This window comes from Pangasianodon hypophthalmus, chromosome 25 (genome assembly GCF_027358585.1).
Source record: "Pangasianodon hypophthalmus isolate fPanHyp1 chromosome 25, fPanHyp1.pri, whole genome shotgun sequence".
NCBI lineage: Eukaryota > Metazoa > Chordata > Actinopteri > Siluriformes > Pangasiidae > Pangasianodon > Pangasianodon hypophthalmus.
The window spans coordinates 8,654,072-8,675,102 of NC_069734.1; the positions used below are offsets into that span (position 1 = coordinate 8,654,072).

The 21,031-nt window shown below is 38.1% G+C and overlaps 1 protein-coding gene and 1 long non-coding RNA gene across 4 annotated transcripts in view; one reads left to right on the forward strand and one right to left on the reverse strand.

Annotated features, from left to right (window-relative positions):
* Nucleotides 1–1,159: 1,159 nt before the first annotated feature.
* LOC117596098 (uncharacterized) lies at nt 1,160–6,899 on the reverse strand. The gene is made up of 5 exons (XR_004577275.2): nt 6,474–6,899; nt 6,047–6,142; nt 5,635–5,772; nt 4,142–4,220; nt 1,160–2,541 (listed from the first exon to the last, which is right to left on the reverse strand). It is a non-coding gene; the product is annotated as an uncharacterized LOC117596098 (long non-coding RNA).
* A 3,601-nt stretch (nt 6,900–10,500) lies between these two features.
* dpy19l3 (dpy-19 like C-mannosyltransferase 3) overlaps nt 10,501–21,031 on the forward strand; it is a 52,564-nt gene continuing 42,033 nt past the window's right edge. Inside the window, exons 1-3 of one of the 3 annotated variants that reach the window (XM_026937520.3) lie at nt 10,501–10,639; nt 12,708–12,831; nt 12,982–13,109. In XM_026937520.3, coding sequence (XP_026793321.2) covers nt 12,723–12,831; nt 12,982–13,109 — 237 coding nt within the window. In that variant the 5' untranslated portion in view covers nt 10,501–10,639; nt 12,708–12,722. Of the gene's footprint in view, nt 10,640–12,707; nt 12,832–12,981; nt 13,110–18,102; nt 20,270–21,031 lie in introns of those variants that run through there. The other 2 variants (XM_053229595.1, XM_026937519.3) reach the window with 2 other exon arrangements.

A 21,031-nucleotide genomic window follows, 5' to 3' on the forward strand; every position in this document is an offset into this window, starting at 1 on the left:
TGTAGTAAATCACATCTTGGCACTTTGGAACAGTCAGAGGTGAAGCTTTTTCTGGCAAAGATTTTTCAGTCAAAGGCAAAGATTCTTCTGTCACGGAAAAGTCTTCAAGACTTTGCGCTTTGTGGTTTCCTGGTAACAAGACAACCTTTTTTTTTATCACTTCCTTAAAAACAAGCAGGTGAGGGAACAACTGTTTACCTGTTTTAATGTAAGTAATAACAGTGCCTAGTTGTTTCGCAGATATTCCGCAAGATTACAAGTAACTATAAATGGATAAAAAGTATGAAGTGTCATTAATAAATAAATTCTTCAGGATGTAGTGTAATAGAAAGTTTGTATCAGGCTGCATTACACCAGCTTGTCGTTGATTATTTTCCTATAACAGCACATTGCATCATGTTTTATTCCTTACTTAATAAATACATTAATTAAGCAATTTGAACACAGGTATATGAAAGGTTCAGATCAACTCCAGGTCACTGCTTTACAGGACAGTGAGGCCATAAGACTGGAGCTGAGGTCTAAAAATGTAATTTAATAATAGATTAAAAATAAAAATCGAGGTAATGTGTTAACGTTATCACTAAATATCAATGTTATATAAATATGCACTTGAACTTTTATGCAATACTCACTTTCAGTAGTCATCCGCTTTATCCTTATAAGGGTTGCAGTGGAGCTGGAGCTTACCCTGGAACACACCTTGGATGAAACGCCGGTTCATGACAGGGCAACGTATACACACGCATTCATGCACTCATTCAGACCTAGTAGGACTTTACCTTGCCCAATCCACATACTGCCATGTTTTTTGGGAAGAGGGAGGAAACCCAAGGTGCTAATGCTACTTGCTACACTACCATGCCATCTAACTTCATGCAGTAATGGTTCCTTTATTATAGTAAAGAACGTACATCTTGCTTTAAAATAGTTTATTACTGAACCTTAAATGAAAGTCTTACTGAGCACATTATGCAACACATTATCCTACAGTAGACCCACATTATTCTGAGTGCTATCACAAAACAACACAGACTTTGGGATTTAGATCACATTAAACCCTTTTAATGATAAGCAAACTCTATTACATTTGAGTTTGTTTCATATTATTTGAGCACAGGATTTTATTGAAATATGAGGCAAAGTCAAGTCAGTAGCCAGTATTTAAATTTAAAGCAGTCTCTGGTGGATTTAATGGTAATGGTAAATATCATATCCCTGGACTGCAGGAGCAGTGATAAGCCGGGGTGAATTGCACTGCGCTTTGGCAAAAAAAAAAAAAAGGTGGCAGGGGGAGCTTCTTTTCAAAGCTTCTTGAAATTGGAGTTCATGGAAAAACAAGAGATGACTGCAGAGAGAGAGAGAGAGAGAGAGAGAGGGGAAAAAAGTAAATCACTTAGGAAAAAAGAGAGCACACTCTTGCGTCAAGTGGCTCTTTTGCCTATTTTGTACTTTTTACCAGATAAATCCAAATCCCTTATTATTATTTTTTTTACACAGCCCCCAAAAACCTTGATTTTGTGCTTAGGTAAGTGGATGGAGAGAAAAACAGACACCGTTTTCTATCATGGCTTTAAGAATTGCACTTGAGTCCACTGGAAAACGTAGTAGCTTAACTTTAATAAGCCGTGGCCTCATATTTTAAATCTCTTACTTCCCCATCCAAACTTCTCCAGAAAGAGATAGAGTGCGTAGAATGAGGAAAAAGGCTGCAACCTACTTTCTCCTTTGGGCTTATCAGTAACTAAAGCCAGACATGAGTGCCTTCCAAGAATAAATAAATTAAAAAAACGAGAGAGAGAGAAAGAGAGAGTGAGCCATTAAACATTTACACTTTTCTTGCGCCATAATCCCTCACTTCAGTGAACTGCCTACCAATTTATTCTCCTAAATCTCTTTGATAATCTTAAACCCTTTCATACCGGCTGCAGCATTCTTTTAATACTTCTCCTCCAACCATGTGGATGCACACATCTTTCTCTTTCATCAGTTTCAGCATGGAACATCTAAGAATTTCAAAGGGGTTTCACACACAATGGCACATATGCATATCTAAAAGATGCTCTTTAGGCGTTTTATGAATTCCATCTTCAAGCAGCATGATCCAACATGCTTGAATTTTAAATATGATGGGGACTTACATGAAGGACACAATAAATTATATCACAGTCATTCTTTTTAATCTTATTTGCCGGCGGGATGTTCAGAGCATCTCTGTGACGTACTCTGCGTGATCAGTGCTGGAGCTTGTAAAACATTGAACAAACAAGACTAAAAGACTTTACTAAAAGAAGAAAATATTTTCAGGCAAATACTGAAAGGCCAGTCATTAAATTGAATAAAGAGGAGATTTGGGTAGGCTTTAGCACATTAAATGCTCTTTAACTATGTAAAAGTGTAAATATGTTGCTTTCCTCACTACGCTCGATGTGAAAATCATAAATGTCCAGTATTCTTTAAATGACTGGTCAGGATGTGTCAGTGTGACAGATGGACAGTTCTTCCTGAAGCTCTTCGATCCCTGCTACGATGGCCAGAGGACTGAAAAACAAAGCACATTAAGAACAAAACACTCGATCAACAGCTTGATCATGTGAAGGATGGGTAGATTGATGGAAAGCTGACATAAGGCACATTTGAAGGTGAGCTCTATATATAGATTTGTTTGAAATGCAGTGAAAAAAACACTTCCCCCAAGTATAGTTGATCAGCCAAGGCATGTGTGTTGGCTAACATTCAATTGTTTATTTTTCCACTGAAACTATAAGGTTAATGTAGCCATCCAAGCTCTATTTCACCCCAAATCACCCAAACCCAAATCACATCAAATAGGGGAAAAAAATGGTCACACAAGTGGGACTTGTAGTAGGACACAGTATAACTTTTGTAATCTATAAACATGGACAAACGCAGGAGTGTCAAATCTTAGCCGCAAAAATAAGAAAAAAAACGGTTTAATCAGCTGATTTTAACTTTCAATAGACTATCAGTTGTGGCACACACACACACACATACAAAATCACACATTCATTCACACCTATGGACAAGTTGGAGTAGCCAATCCAGATACTGTCATGTTTTTGGGAGGTGGGAGGAAACCGGAGAACGCTGAGGAAACTCACATGAACACTGGGAAAACATGCAAAAGACAGCAACGCTACTCACTGTGCCACCGTGCTAATCTTGGACATTTCCTTAGCACAATTTGGTAACTTTCCAAGCAAAGCAACAAGAAGCATGGCTGTACGAAGTCACAACAGAGACACGTAGACTTCCGAAGAAGGAACTGTACCAGAAAGCAGAAAGTTAACTCTTTTTACCAAGAGACCAAAAAATGATATTTCCGCCAGTTTTGGTGTTCATGTTTAGCATTGAATTTATTTGTGATGTCACACTCCACAGTAGGGGTTAATAGCTCATTAAGTCACGATACTCTACACACAGAAACCCAACAGTGTCCTGACTAATCTTCCAACAGACTTGTGGCAATAAACTAATTCATTTGTTTATACTGATTGAAAATATCCAGTAAGTCCATGTCCATTCTCACGGTGGAATAGAACACCAATGTACAGCGAGAAAGAGATAATAAGATTCAAAGATCCACTTTGAACCTATATTTTCTACTATTTTACAAAATTCCTGCTACATTACAAAATCGTTTATTTAAAAATGAAAATAGGTAGCTTACGTAGCAAATGGTGTCATTTGGTGCACGTTTATGAAGACTTAGGTATATCTTCGCTGAATAAGCACCACTTTGGTAAGTAGAAAATTTTTCTTTTTGAATTTTTTGCTAAACCAGTTGGCTGATAGTTGCTCTTTATAATCCCGGCCTGCCTTTGTGGCCACCAGCATGCACAATAATACAGCATGTGCCTTTTTCCTTTAAGCCATGCATGATTAATATTCATATTAACAAGTAAAAATGAAATATCAACTCTATGAATGTCTGAAAAGATCTTATTTATTCTACAATCTCTACACTAATTAAACATTATGGCATCCATAAAAGTAATATTAATATAATTTATAATAATATAATGGTATATATGCCAAAAACATATATACCAATAAACTGAGGCTGCTGAGAGACCAGACTAACTCTGATAAGTGTGGCACCGGAGCTGCAGGCTCTCACCATGGCGATCAGATAGTCAATCTCTGTGGTGTCTCTGTAAGGACTCAGGCTGTTCCACACAAAAGGATGATACGCTTTCCTGCACAAAATACATGCAGAGTATGTTTGAAGCTGGAGATGAAGCACTGAGAGATAAGAACCAAAAAAAATAAATTGTGCTCTATTTCAGGGATATGTTTCCCAGCAGTGAGTCTATTGTTATGTGTGAACATCAGTGTTTCATTCACAGTTCTCACATCGACTGTAATGAAAGTTGTGTATTCATCGGATACGTAATAAGGATGAGGCATTCTGTTATGGGAAAATAAGCACCAACGGTGGTGTCATGCCCCATCGTGAAGCAGAGTTACTGTTTCCACCCTGAAGTTGATTATTTTTCAATAACAGCATGTCTAGAAATGTTTTATTCCTCTTATACCATGGCAATTTGCCAACAATCTTTTATTTATTAAAGGTGGACCCACTTTTTGCCCAGTTATAGTTACATTTAATTTTGTGGAAAGTCCACAAAAAAACAAGTTCGTTCCTGTTCTCACTTATAGTATAGCATTCGTTCCCTCACTAGCCATTCTTTTTTCCCTTTGTTGAAGTTAATAAGACAAAAGAAATGGAGCTTGTCATATTACCGAAAAAAACCCCACAAATCACAACCTCCTCTGTGCTGAAGACATCATTATTCGTGACTATTACAAAGTGCTGATACTGGAGATTCCTTCCATAAATGTTAAACAAGCATTTCCTTACAGAAAGCTTCACAGTATCAACAATTATGTTTTTCTTTCTTTCTTTCTTTTTTTCTTTAAAAAGCTGTCCATTATTAGGTTTAGATTATGTGTAGTGTCTGCCATGCATGTCCCTGTAAATTAGACATGTAGAAGCAATCTTTTTAAACAAGCACATAGATATATACGACTGAGCTTGTGATATGTCAAAAGTATTGTGACAATTTTCACATTTTCAAAGAAGACAAAAATAAATTACACTGCCATATTACACTGTGCCAGCAAAGCAAATATTAAATTACTTGGTTATGGACATGGCTAGAACATCTTTAAAGTCTTGTTAATATGATTGCTCATAATAAAATAACTCTTGTAGTCTTCAGTAGTCTAGCTAACAATGTAGAGATAATATTTGTCTAATTTTCACCTGGTATTTTTGTTCTTTAAAACGTGGGCTACTCTTTTTTTAATTTGAGGGATATGCTGCATCTGGAAATACATTTTGAATGTTTTATGCTGGCATTTTATCATTTAAATACTGTAAGTATTTTAGATTTCCTTATCATATTGGTATACTGTTATACTGCAGTTCAGAATTTTAAAATAATGAGAAATATAATTAAGAAAAGCATTTGTAGGTCTCAACTAATATTCAATGCATCTTATTTTGTCCATAAAGTGCAAATTTTGGGAACTGATCAATTTCCTTTATCTGTGTGTACACCAACTCTCTGTACAGTGGTAGAGAACTGTTGAGATATAAAGTCTGACCGTTCAGGGCGAGTGAGAGCGTGCCGTTCTGAAAGTCTCTGCATTTCTGCCTTGATCTGCTCCAGCTTTTTCTTAATAAGCCAAGTGTTGCTCATGTTTCTGGGTGTGGATCTCACTACCCTACTGTAGCTCTTTCCTCTGGATAAGAAAATAAAAAATAAAGAAATTGTTTATTATTAATCTTATTAAACAGGCTGACCTATTTCACTCATTGTCTTGGGAAGCTTCAGTACATTTTCTTCTAGATTCAATCACAAAGACTGCAACAAAATCATTCTCGCTCATAAGAGTTCATACATATTTTGCCTATGATTGGCTTGAAAGGTATACAAAAATATCTGCACACACTAAGAAGACATGGTTTCTGAATTCTCTTGCATAAATTATGTGTAACATGATAAGCCTCCTTTACCTAAAGGGTATACTTCCTCAGGTTTCTCTTCAATCAATTCCACAGGGAGAGATGCGGTGTTGCTGTTTTTGGTTGGCCGGCTTGTTCTAGATGTGTCTAAAAACAGAAAGAGAGTAGACAAGTTTGGTTGAAAGTTACTCACATAGTCAACAAAGGCGCTGCACTGCTCACAGCACACTTATTGCCCTTAGGGTTTAAGCTGCCTTTCTCTGCTACAACCAGCATGCATGAATTATTAACATTATCTTTTCTCATTAGTTGGTCCACTAAAGATAAGCAATTCAATTCAGCATCTTCTATAGGATCAAAATCCAACAACAAAAGTGTTGATAATTGCCTCATTTCTGTCGTGGATGCTAAACTATTAGATTAGAAAATATGCCTGAGGACAATTTACTATTTTTTGTTTTCTTTTTTTTTTTTTTACCGAGATAAGAGTCCCTTTTTAAATCCTCTCTCATCCCAGTGTTTTCAGGACGCGTGCGGCTCTTGCTCGGGGTGCTTCTTTCACTCGAAGATGAGGATAAGTCTCATATGCTTTCAATTGGAATCTTTTAATTAAAAAAAAATCAATGTGCATTATTATTCCAACAGGTAAAAGTGCTCCGTTTCAGTAATGGTGTGTTGCTGCCGTGTCTACCATGGCAACAGTGGGCAAGGAGCAGTGTGTGTTTGGCAGTACTTAAGTAACACATCCAACTGGTTCACTAAATTGTGCAGTTTTTCCTGTCAAGGGTAGGATATTGCATTTGTGAAGTATGGCACCGTAAATGCATGTCACTACTGATTTTTAACTGTAACTACCATCATCATCACAGCCATGACCAAATCCAGAGCCTAAGCAAGATTTGATCAAAATTCAAACTACAGTGTTCTAGCATGCTGTCTTCATGGATGAAGAACTATTCTCTACCTGGGATTTAGGACATTGACAGTGTTACTGTGTACTACTATACTTGTCCAATGTCCCTAGACTCCCTTTAACAGTGTGATCATTAAATGTAGAATCAGTAAAAGATTTCTCGTTCAGAAACTCACTCTGGATCTGGTAACATGTACAGCAGGAGTAGTGCGTAGTTTTGAACAGACACTGTCTCAAGCTCTAGATAATGAATCTTACATTATTATTTCATCAGTGGAAAAAAGGAAGAATGGTACATTGGTGCAGTGGATAGTGTTGTCACCTCAGCTCTAGGGACCCTGGTTCAAGTTAGTGTGTGTGTGTGTGTGTGTGTGTGTGTGTGTGTGTGTGTGTGTGTGTGTGTGTGTGTTTCCTCCAGGTTCTCTGGTCTCCTCCTACCACCCCAAAAACACGACAGTAGGAGGCTTAGCTACTCCAGATGTGTGCATCTGTCCTCTGAAATGGGCTTCTTTTCTATCCAGAATGTAGACCCATCTTACATCTAGTATGCCCGGGATATGCTCCGGAATCATCATGACCCTGCCTAGAATAAAATGATTACTGAAGATGGATGGATATAAAAAAGGACCTCAAAACCAAGTGGACCATGCCTTTCCAGTAAGCCTCAGGACATATTGTCAATATCTACAACATCATGTTGTTTATTATGGATGATGGTCCTCATTCAGTGGTGCCATTTCTGTTAAACTTTTAAAAAGGGTCACAGATTATATCCTCTTCTACACAACATACCACGAGATGGACTAGTGGAAGAAAAAAGCTGCACTGGCAATATAAACATCCCAGCCTCAAACACCTCCCATGCAAACATGTTCACTCTTACCTACCTGAAATGTGTGAATAAAGACATTTAGACTTGACCATGACATTTACATTTTACATTTACATTTATTCATTTAGCAGATGCTTTTATCCATAGTGACTTACAAATGAGGAAATACAAGGAAAGCTATACACCAAGCAGAGAACAGTACAAGTAGTGCTATCATACAAGTCTTTTAATTGAGTGTTAGAGGAGCAAAGTGCACAGAGTAGAGGTGTAACAGCAGGTGTAAGAGCAGGTTTTTTTTTTTCCCGAGTGGTGACAAGTTAGGGGTTAGCTAAGTGTTTTGAAGACGGTGATGGATTCTGCTGTCTGGTTTGAGGTTGGAAGTTCATCCCACCACTGAGGTGCGATCAGTTTGAAGGTTCTGGAAAGGGCACTACCAGGCGTCGGTGGTTAGCTGATCGCAGGTTGAGGGAGGGAACATAAACCTCAAGGAGAGTGTTGAGGTAAGGGGGTGCAGTTCCAGACAAGGTCTTGTACGTGAGCATCAAGGCCTTGAATTTGATGCAGGCGGCTACAGGAAGCCAGTGGGGGGAGATGAAGAGGGGTGTAACATGGGTCCTTTTGGGCTGGTTGAAAACAAGGAGTGCTGTTGCATTCTGAACCATCTGAAGAGGTTTGATGGAGCTGGCTTAGGAAGCCCGGGAGTAATGCGTTGCAGTAGTCTAGGTTTGAGATAACAAGAGCCTGGACTAGTAGCTGTGTGGCAGAATGAACCTACAGAACCATGCACTTGTCGAAATGTCCCTTGACCCTTGAAACTCTTATTTTATTAAGAGAAACTATAACTATTTTATTAAGAGAATGACTATAGAGGGGGTGTTCAATCTTATCCGTAAGGGGCCAGTGTGGGTGCAGGCCTTCATTCCAATCAAGCAGGACTCAGATTTGGCTTCTGCTTGTTGGAGTGAAAACCTGCAACCACACCGGCCCTTTCCGGATACGATTGGACACCCCTGGACTGTAGTGTCTCAGAAATGTCTACTTTATCCTGAAAAAGGACAAGTGATATGTTTTGAGTGAATGAAAAAAAGGATCCTGTGGAAATAATACTCTGAGTTGACAGTTTCTACAAACAGAGATTTAATAACTAATAAACTACCAGCTCAGTGCATAGTATCACAATATTGTTCACTTAATCCAAATTAAGCTTATAATAAGTATGGGAAAAGAACACTGCCGGTGGTCGCGTGCTCACAGCTTGCTATGGTAACAGGCAAACACTCATATTAAAGTACTAAATAGTATGTACTCATAGGCTGCCACAAAGGGTGGCATGCTCAAGGGTCGCCATGGTTACAGTCAAACACTCATACTAAAGCACTAACTAGTATGTACTCATTGACTGCCACAAAGGGTGGCGTTCTCAAGGGTCGCCATGGTTACAGTCAAACACTCATACTAAAGCACTAACTAGTATGTACTCATAGACTGTCACAAAGGGTGGCATGCTCAAGGGTCGCCATGGTTACAGTCAAACACTCATACTAAAGCACTAACTAGTATGTACTCATAGACTGCCAGTAGTGGTGGCGTTCTCAAGGGTCGCCATGGTTACAGTCAAACACTCATACTAAAGCACTAACTAGTATGTACTCATAGGCTGCCACAAAGGGTGGCATGCTCAAGGGTCGCCATGGTTACAGTCAAACACTCATACTAAAGCACTAACTAGTATGTACTCATAGACTGTCACAAAGGGTGGCATTCTCAAGGGTCGCCATGGTTACAGTCAAACACTCATACTAAAGCACTAACTAGTATGTACTCATAGGCTGCCACAAAGGGTGGCATGCTCAAGGGTCGCCATGGTTACAGTCAAACACTCATACTAAAGCACTAACTAGTATGTACTCATAGACTGTCACAAAGGGTGGCATGCTCAAGGGTCGCCATGGTTACAGTCAAACACTCATACTAAAGCACTAACTAGTATGTACTCATAGACTGCCAGTAGTGGTGGCGTTCTCAAGGGTCGCCATGGTTACAGTCAAACACTCATACTAAAGCACTAACTAGTATGTACTCATAGGCTGCCACAAAGGGTGGCATGCTCAAGGGTCGCCATGGTTACAGTCAAACACTCATACTAAAGCACTAACTAGTATGTACTCATAGACTGTCACAAAGGGTGGCATTCTCAAGGGTCGCCATGGTTACAGTCAAACACTCATACTAAAGCACTAACTAGTATGTACTCATAGACTAACAGTAGTGGTGGCGTTCTCAAGGGTCGCCATGGTTACAGTTAAGCGCGAATACTACCATACTAAATAGTATGTTAAAATGTCATAGACTACTATATTTAAGTAGACGCCTTTGATACTAAATGACATGACAAATGTTATGCTGTTGCTGTTTGTCTTAGTGTTTATGTAGAAAAGTAAAATGAGAGTAGTTATTTAGCAGTATCTTGGGCAGTATGAGATTTCAAACAAAATCACAGCAAGAGCGCATTTAAGGCTTTGGACACAGACTGGGACTTTTTATCCTGTAGCGAGGGATTACTGAAAGACTGAGTTTAGCTCTTCATTTTCAGTTCCTCTTTGATTAATTCTGGCTGTCCTTATGGGAAGCTTGTGAAGAGTCTCCTGTGTGTTTCCACGTGGCGCTGTGCTATTGTACGGGCTCGGCTCACTGAGAGGGGAAACGCAGCGGCTCCGGTCACTTCAGGACCGATAATCTGTGCAAGATGGACTTTTATCATCATTAGCCACTTGCTAACTGAGAAGCGAAGAGCAGAGGCGCTGCACTTGTCCGGCTGCTTGCTTCATTCTCCGTGTCCTGCGAAAAGAGGAGGCGTTACCAGATATCCGACAACCTGCCCCGAGCTCAGAGGAACAGGGTGAGACACGAACTCATAGGCAAATTTAATCATTATCTAAATGGATTCCATTGCATGCAAAGCAGGGACACTCAAAGGCACCGTAGCGACTGTGATGGTCATGCGGGGTTTCGATGCAGTTCCAGCGGCGGCGTGAGCAGGAAAGAGCGGTGCGGTAACAAAGGCCTGCGGATGAATGGGAAACATAACCACAAAGATGCTCACATACAGTCATATCTCCCTGCTTGGAGTTGTGTTGCACTGCGCTTCTGCTTTTGCGGCTTATTTAGAAGCAGGCTGCTTTGTAAAAAAACAAAATAAAAACCCTGCATAAGGTATAAATCGTGTCTAGACGCTAAAAGACAGACCATAACAAGCCATAATGCGGCATAACGGTCTTTATTTCTCAGCAGAATAATACATATTGAGAAGTTACTTTCCAATTTTCCTGTTAACCCCGAGTTCATTGCCCCATTATGCTCTTCAGACTGCATCAGCAGTGTTTACTCTTTTCTGAAAAGTGCATTATGGGTGTTCTGCATCTGCTGCAGTGCATTGTGGATCTCAGGGGTGTGTTGGATATCCTACACTATGCTTTCAGCCATTGAAAACTCTTTTCAGGGGCAAGTAGCTAATGTACGCTTGAGTTGCTAGAAGTCACCAGATGACGCCACAGACTAATTTGCATATTCAATACATTGTTATGATTATTTGCATATCAAAAAGGTGTTACATGAAGAATTAAGAATTTCTGAAGACAGAATAGAAATAGAGTTTTATCAGAATAGAAAATGATAATAATAATAATAATAATAATTTATTTCTTATCTTTTTTGGTTATGGCACCACAAACTTTCCGTGTTTACAAATCCATGTCCAACTATTTACATATTTACAAAATGCTAACAATTACAAAATACTAATAATACTAAATAATTTCTATCAGACAAAACGAAGCAGTGGTAGTGAGTAGTCGGGAAATAGACATGTAGGAAATGGTTATGGATGGAATAACTCGCCCAAGAAGATAGTTTAAAAAAAGTGAGAGTGAGAATTAAGAAGTGCGTGGGTGGTGGGTGGGACATCAGTGGTACTCAGTGATTGGTTATATTGAACGATGGCGATCGGTAATTGGCTGCTGGGAACAATGGTGGCCAGTGATTGTTGGGAATATTGGTTTATGAAAACACAACTCAGTCAACTTGTATAACCAGCAGCTGTGATGTGAGCTGGAGAACCGTATTGAATTCAGGGCAATCTTCATTCGGATGCTGTTTTTTTTGTTTGTTTGTTTTGTTTTTTTAAATAAAGTTACAAAGTCACTAAAGGGGTATAAAAAGCCCTAATAAGGATGTCCTGATCCTATTTTTCCGATAGAATACAGATATCAAAGCTCTGGATATTGATCTATAAGTTGTGCCACAGTGATGACAACATGCATAAAACTAGCTGTGTCCCTGTACTGTTTTGGTGATTGGATAAAATCACACACATTCAAGGCTCAGTTTATGTCAATGAATTTGTTTAGAAAAGATCTAAATACATATTTAAAATAAATCCAGCATTTCAGGTCATTGATACTGATTCTCTGCTGGTTTAATGCATCCCTACTAACTAGGGTATTATATAGTAAATAGGGTTTACTGAAGTAGAGGCCTGTATCAGTGAATCAAGCTGCCTTGAGGTGAGAAGAGTCCTTAAATAATGTGTTTGGAAATTTGAAAACATAAGAGTACACAGCCATTTCAGGGACAGAGGGTGTTCTGACTCCCTACAGTCTTCACATTGTCTTGCTGTTCTATGTTTTAAAATTGAATCTGCATAAGTGTTATTGAAAGGAGCGATGTAGCTGCAGTAGGACTTCTCTTTTCACATTTTTGAAACTAAATGAAAGTTTTGATTCGTAACTAAAATATGAAAAAAGCTAAAGCAAATAAAAGCATGCAAATATGAATTGTAGTTTTGTATTGTAGGATATGACAGAAACATCTTGTGAAATTAAGTGCGTTATTTATAAAATGAGATAGACCTAAGATAAATATCCTGAAATGTGACTGTTATAAGGAGCCTCTCTGTGTGTGTGTTTCAGGATCTGTGATCGAACATGACTGCCCTAAGGCAGAGGAAAAGCAATAAAGTGAAGGAAGTGGGTCTGGAACCTCAGAGTCAGCGGTGTGAGCATGCAGCTGGCAACTTGGATAAAACAACTACTGGTCAGTACCATTTTCCTGTCAAGGACTCAAAAAGTCTGCCAGTGCAGCACAATAGACCATAAAAGTACTGTGATGGATTTTAAATAGCAGTGTCTAAGCATTTAATGGTGCTTGGTGTAATATCATGATGTAATTATATTTATGTTTCAGAAGGCACATCATGGTGGACGGTGTTGTGTGTTATCATCGGTTCTATAGTAGGAGTTAGTCTGGGCCTGCTGTGTTGCATCTACGTGGCTACACTTCATGAAAATGACCTGTGGTTCTCCAATATAAAGGTGAGCTTTCAGTGTAATGTGTCTATCCTGTTTCCATTCTGCATGTATCTCAACCAAAAGTAAAAGTTCTAGCAAAGTCTGGTTATCCCAAAAGTGAAAAGGGAGAAAATTGAATTGAAAGGTTGCATTTGATGGTGGTGCAGGAGCATTGCAGAAATTTTGACAGCTGATCTCCGTTTACAGATGGAATTCGATTATGTACTTTTCACTAATTTTTTTGCCGTATTTTTTGCATTCACCATGCTCATGAAAATGGAAGAGACACTGAAATAGAGCACTGGAGCTGAGCTGTTCTGTAGAGATGCTGATAGTTTGAAGACTGTTTAGATACTGACCTTTGGTGAGTGTACAATATAGGAGCATTGGAGACTGCACTTTTCTGTAGAGATGCTGTGATGGTGCTTAGAGACTGTGCACTGTTCTATAATGCCAGTGTGAGAGCATCTGGGACTGTGTGCTGTTCTGCAGAGAAACTATGATGGAGTGTTGAACTGTGTGCACTGTTCTGCAGAAACACTGTAATAGGGCTGTGGAGAGTGTATGGTGTTCTATCAAGCTGCTGTGATAAGTGTGCTTAAAATTCATTGTGTTGACTCATTATTAACACATTAACAACCCTAGTTAATTAGTGAAAGAAAGAACTCTACTCACCAGGCACAGAAGTAGCAATCGTTGACCCTGTGAGGTTAAATATTCATTGATTAAATATGAATAAATTTTCAACAAGGTTAGAGTCTCTTTTTGTTTACTGAAGATTTGTCAGTTCTCAAGAATTGTTATTTTTGTACTCTGTTGTTAATGTGCATCTATTTTTAGGAGACAGTGTTTAGAGTAAACTTATGCAATATTCATCCTCCCTTGATTGCAATTTATAATTTAAAAAGATTGCGGTAAATGATTAAATGATCCAGACCTGACAGCCTAGAAAAGACAGGAAAACAAACATTTCAGCCATTTCAGATTTAAGCAGAGTATGGGAGGGCATAATAATAATATCAACTGTGAAGTCAGGAACTGCTGGCTGGCAGTGCCAGTTGCAAAAACACAGCTGGGTGGTGGAGTTTTAGGTGGGGAAAAAAAAAAAAAAACATTTTTAATAATCCTTTAACAAATTGTTGTCTAATGTCCACATTTTCACTGTTCTGCTGTCCTCTGAGTGCTGACCAACACAGGATACTTTGCTATTGCATAGCTTACATTGTTAGATTTTGTTTCACATTAATTAACTAAAAACATTGTCTATTTACCTTGACTGAAGGCAGGGGTGTCCAGTGAGTCAGGTCGATAGTATGTGACATTGGGGGAAGGAGATGGGGCTTCCAGGTGGTGTTAGTTAATATCATAGCATTCAGTACAACTGCATCATTCCAGATTAATATGTCGACTGGCATGTCTCTCATTTAATTGGGGAGAAAAAGGCTACAATTCGGAAAATCTTTAAGTGATAACTTGTAGTAGACTATTAAATAGTTATATCATACGAGTGTATTTGAGACTTAAAACAGCATAATGATTCTGAGCCTTTACCTTGATATCTGTAATGTACATGTTAAATAGTAAGCCAAAACATCGGATCTGAACAGTTGACCAGTCTGAGAAGGACACATTTTAGCAGGCGCACATGTATGGTTGCTCTTTAGATGTTTGTAGTTTAACCCTCAGGCCAGTTTCAAGTATCACTGTACTGCATGTATTATGAAACTCACTGGCATACAGAAGTACTCCCAGGGCTGATTCCTTTGCTTTTGCCTTGAACTCCATGACACTTTCAGACAAGATAAAGAAAGAGACATGGAGAAGATGGACGCATTTACTTGATATTTCCGGCGAAGCCCTAGCTGAGCAAAGATTGTAAGAGCTGACATTCTCCAGGAAATTAACTGACCTTTTTCTTCATCATATGGGTTTCGCTGCATAATATGAAACTGAGATATTTCCACCTAGAGTATAACTAATCTAAGTTGCCATGTAAAGGAGTCGACTGTGAAAAGAAATATTCATTTACACATTTTAATGCAGCAAAGACCAAGCTTGTGGTTTCATGTTACATCATTCATTATTATACCAGTAGAGATAAGGCCTTACCTTCTTGTAACAAACTGCAAACTGAAATTTTAAACTAGAGCTGTCAAATACATTTGTAGTTGCATTTGAATTGAAATTATTTGGAATGTTTAGTATTTTAATGCATTTGAATAATAGTGAGCTTATAACTGAATACTACCAGAGACTGAATGAGCTTTAGCAGTAGCGCTACATGATGCATTATTACATAAATCACAGAAGGTCAAAATCAGTCAAGAGGTTTTTGTTTATTATTATTATTATTTAAAAAAAAAAAAAAATTTTTTAAATGAATGTATTTTTTTTTTTCAAACCTTGACAGTCAACTATTCCATTTATACTGGAATCCACTTGAAAATTTGACATTTTTAAACTAAATAATACATTATTAATATACTTTAATAAATTTGTAAACCACAAACAAGTAGTTAGGCTAAATCCCAAATGGATTCCTATTCCTATATAGTATATATTCACTACTTAGGATCCAACCTAATGTACAACCTATTCAGTGTAGTATATACCCAATATAATTCTCTTGACTGAGTCACAGCAATGAGTGACTCCAAGAGTGAGTTCCTACTTCCGGATTTTGTAATATGTTAAATAATATAGTATGTATTTTTCTGTGGTGGCCTGGCAAAACCTTCCATATGGTGAAACTTTGACTTTTTCTACTATATAGTATGGAAAACTATAGGTTTTCCTGACCTGACATATTTCTCTTTTACATGTATGTTAACGAATCAAGTGATCACATTTTAAAGGCTGATTGCAAGCAAACGTGAAAATGGAGAAAATTGCATTGAATGATTTCATTCAGACTGTGGTGCATCACAGACCTTTTAACAGCGAGGATCAGATTACAAACTGACTTGATTAGACTGACTATATTGTTTTCCTAATGGTTATTAAAATTGACATGTCAGAGTATATTATAGACAGAGAACCTTATTTTGGCCAAAACCTGATATATATATATATATATATATATATATATATATATATATATATATATTTGTTATTTTTGCCAGAATTCGGCCACAGAGACATTCGGCAGGTTTTCGCACATACAAACAGCAAACTTTGTTTTGATGGTCAACTTGTTACTTCTCTACATAACCTATATACAATATACAAGAGAAATACTGTACATTAATAATGTAATGTAATACTTTTTTCAGTGTGATATATTGTTCATTTTAAAAAGATGTAACCTGCAGCTATCACTGTGTTGAAAACTGATATATATTGCATTATCATACCATGAATCTTTGTATACCATGCCACACCTAGTTCAGTCAAGCGTGACATAAATTATTCCTGCTGGTATAGAAGTTGAAGGAGATATTAGAGCACCAATGTGAATGGAAAAAGCAGCTCAGTGGTCATAAATTCTTCAAGAGCAGGTTTATTTTGTGCTGTTCTCCGAGTTGCTACTTAATATTTGACACACACACACGCTTCCTTCCTGGAAAAGTGTGATTTATTCTCCAAATATGGTGAATGAATGTTTTGCTTTCCCAGATAATTTTCATGTATTAACAGTGGGCAGGAGATTATACAGTAGCTTCCAAAGCTGTAACAGAAGTCCAAAAGAGAGCCAAAAAGTTGTCATGTTCAGACAGAGACGTTTCTTTTGGTCAGTGTTCTGAACTGTCAGAAAGGTCTGAACACGAGGCCTTCCCCAGATCAGATGATGGTTTAAACAGTTGCTTATTTTGGCAGTGTGCATTATCCTCATATCCTCCTAACAGACTCTGCATTTTGTTCTGAAAAAAAAAAAGTGTATTAGTAATACATGTGCAAGACAGGGCAGTTGTAATTGGGCCATGAGACATGTTCTGCATTCCTTTCCTGTCTCTGAGATCACACAGATGTGTGCATTCATTAGAAATACAGATTGTCTTGTCTTCCACTCTGCAGACTGAATGTAATATAAATCGTATTATGTTGAATGTATTATATAATGGAGCTTTACTTTCTTTGAAGAATCGCTTAACAAGAACTATATTGCAATGCCATGTTAATATACTGTATACTATGTATGAAGAGACGTGTCTTTTTTGTGTCCTAAAGCTTACCATTTTCCAATATGCATAACTATTATTTGACATAATCCCACTAAACAAGTATTAATAATGTGTAACAGTTCAAAGACTTCTGACCCCGTGAATAATATTTATATTCGCATTTATTCATGTATACTATATTCAGCTAAACACTATGGCCTAATGTGCCATCCTGCCATATAATTAATGATTTAAAAAAAATATAATGATAAAAAATGGACATGCATTTCTGCTTCAGTGGAGCAATCACTGCTGGTTGAATAACTGATGCTTAAAAAAGCCTTGTAATGGCATTATACAAGAAAAACAGAAATGTTGTTCACTAATATAAATAAATTAAAAAAAAAAGGTTTACTGATTTACTGAAAGCAGTAATGATGATTGGAACTGTCAGAAGTATGAACTTGTGATGAATGAAGAAGAATTGTTATACACATAACTGGGATTTAATCCCTTTTATTATTACTTTTATTATATAAGCATACCAGCAGTGTAATAATTCACATACACATTTATGTAACACTGCAATAAATTACATTTCTGTTTGTCCTGTAGACGGGGGTCATCAGTTAGGGGAGTGCATGTTATTTAAAACAAATCAGTTCCATTGCATTTTCCATTAAGGCATGCACAAGTTTGCGTCAAAATGAGAAAATAAGGAAACAAAAAGTTTTTATTTGGTGTGTGTGTGTGTGTATTAAATTAATGCATGTCATGGCAGTGTGATGCACTTCACTTTAATTATATTGCGTGCGTTTGATTCCCACCACCTGCTGAACTACACACATCGGCAGAGGCTGACAGTAGATCAGTTTTCACTACGCGGATAAATTAGCATTCACGGGTGACAGACGATCTTCAGAATCAGGTATACAAATATGTAGAAACACTGAGCAAAATAGAGTGCAGCGCAAAGCTGTCATACAGCGCTCATGCTAACACAGCATGCACCATGCATCATCTCACAGTTAAGCAGTTAAACATTTTTACTGCTTCTTTTAATAGTTTTACACTACAGCTCATTGCTAAAACGTTGGCCAATGACATGGTGACTTGTTCAAAAACTATCAGTTGAGAGGATAATAACTATGGCTACACAGTCGGCCTTTCTTTTCTAATTCATATTCATTACTTGCTAGTCTGTATTAACACACATAACTAGCTAACTAGCTCAACACTCAGTATTACATTATGCTAGTTACAACATTTTAGCCTAGTCAATTATGTTTCCGGGCAGCTCGTTGGAGCTTCTACTTTCCCTATGGGTTAGCTAATGAATTTATCATTTGTCCACCCCTATATACGTGTAACCTTGTGCCATTTTTTTTTTTTTTAAATTAGGAGAGTGCAAACAAGACTTTCTGATATATTCCCTGTCACGATTTTTTTTGTGTCTATAAACAGTTTATTCTTTTTTTTTCTTGAATTACAGGAAGCATACAAGAAAAGTTTTGTATTAGTTTTTGATAAATGATGACATAACAGTTCTTGGTGGTGTATTACTGGCCCTGCTGTACATATAGTTAATCTGTATTTTTTTTTCTCCTCTGCCTGGTGAATGCAGTAGATGCAGCATGTGCTGGTCCGCTCATAAAAAGGTCGCGTTGGGGTTTAAATCAAGTCTGGCCGCGACTGTAATGGAAAGAACAAGAGTGATGCAAACGTGTGCTGTGTAGTATTTTAAGACTCGGTTATGACTCATTCTCCGCTGTCATCTGTTCTCTCGCTCGATAAACGTGGGCTGCTTCACTTTGCTTTGAAGGAAGAAATGACCGGAGCTTTTATTCCCAGCATGTTTCTTGTTTTTCTCCTATGGTTAAATGCCTCCTGGAGTGCGTCAGGGCTCATGAGAGTGCGAGCGCTTTATTTGCAGTGAAAATTCTCGATGCTGGAAATCCATTTCCCTTGGTCTTTGAGAGAGCAGACTGAGGAAGCAGGCTCATCAAAGGTGTCTGAGTTGTATTTGGAGAAAGTAAATACAGTGCAAACAGTTGCACATGGTTCATTTATTGTGTTCTATCAAGGTACATGTACAAGTCTGGATCAGAATGAGTCAGGCGAAGTTACTTTGGGTTAAGCCAAGGTTACCTTAATGTGAACCAGATATCTTGGTAACCTATGAACCCAGGGCTTGTACTTTCTGGATTTGGGCCATATATTTTTGATGTGTAGACATTGTGCTAAAATGTTCTGATATCGGCTTGGTATCTCCTCTGGGATACCGGTGTGTGAGACATGAAGCAGCTGCAGCCAGGACTCTCTTGAATTCGCAGTGTGTGAAGTCATGCCCATGACAGTTATATCACCGTGTGGACGCCATTTCAGACCGGAGCTGAAGTTTTAGATCGTTTAAAAAGCTCGGACAAATGCTTTTAACATTTTCCAAGTGATGTTCCAAGTCTTCAGCTTTCTTTTTCCATTTTTCCCTCAAACACCAAAAGGTCACCAGTTGTGCTGCTCAAATACCTTCCTTCCTATCTCAGCTGTCTTGTCTGGTCGTGGAACGGTCAGTTCTTTTGGCCGACTGTTGGTTTGTGTGACTACAAATGTCTCCCGAATTTTTACTGATCTCATAAAATATCTTGTAAAATTTGGATCTTTTTACACGAGTAACGAGCTAGTAGCACTGTTTGAGCCAGCTCCTCCTTCAAGACTCGGAAAGCACAGACTGGATTCATTCACTGAATTGTACACTGATCATCAGTGGAAGACAAAAAAGATCTCAGAAAGGCAGAGAAAGCAGCAATGGAGGCAAGACGCAGAGGCAAGAGCATGCAAGAGAACATTCTGGACAGCATCTATTTGGATAGCTCTGGGACAAAAGCACACACAGGGGTCTTGAAAACGAGGCAGTGGGTGGACAAAAGTTGCTGGAGCACTTCTTGGATGAGACATAATAACTTGCGCTGTTGGCAGACTGTTGGCATGGTGACTGGTTTAACATTGGCAGGGGTGATTGGACTCTTCCATGCTTGGTATGTTTATTCCATCCATGAAAACCTGCTCTGGTTTTCACAGCTGGAGGTAAGAAGGACCACTTTGAAGATATCAGTGCAAGTCTGTAGATCTTTGAAGCTCAGTTAATATTAATCTTGTAACCTGTGATGAGATGTAAATCTCCAACTTGGTATTATGTCTATTTGTGTCTGGAATCTAAAAAAAAAAAAGAATACAATGTTTCTCTGAGATATTTATACATAGTCAGGTATGTCTAAGAGTGTGCTGCATTAAATTTGCTTTAAAATGATAATTATATTCCTAAAAACACAAGCAAGCAATATTGGAAGTTGAAAGCAGCTTTGGTACAGACTTTATAATGAGTTCTGCAGTCATAAAGTTGCGACTGGTACTTTATTATTTCTCGAGTGGATTTACAGTGCATTTTTTCCGTGTTTTGAAAAGACACATTAACACGTTTTATATTTCATTACCTCTTAATGAAACTGAAGAAACTGTGTAAGATGTAAACTTTGGAGCAAAGTTGGGTCTGCAAGAGCAGGGATCAATGATGCACTTAATAAAATGTGTTTTTTGTTGTTGTTGTTGTTCTTTGCCTCTCATATTGTAAATGATTTCTTATGCTTTTGATATGTTTGTCCATTTATTCATTCATCTTCGGTAACCGCTTCATCCTTGTCTGGGTTGCAGTGGATCCGGGGCCTACCGCAGGAACACTGTGCGTAAGGCAGGAATACACCGTGGATGGGACTTCGGTCCATCAGAGTTTTTATTTGTTGTTACAGAATAGTTTGTCTGATCTGTGCTGGAGTTTTTCTTCTTCATACC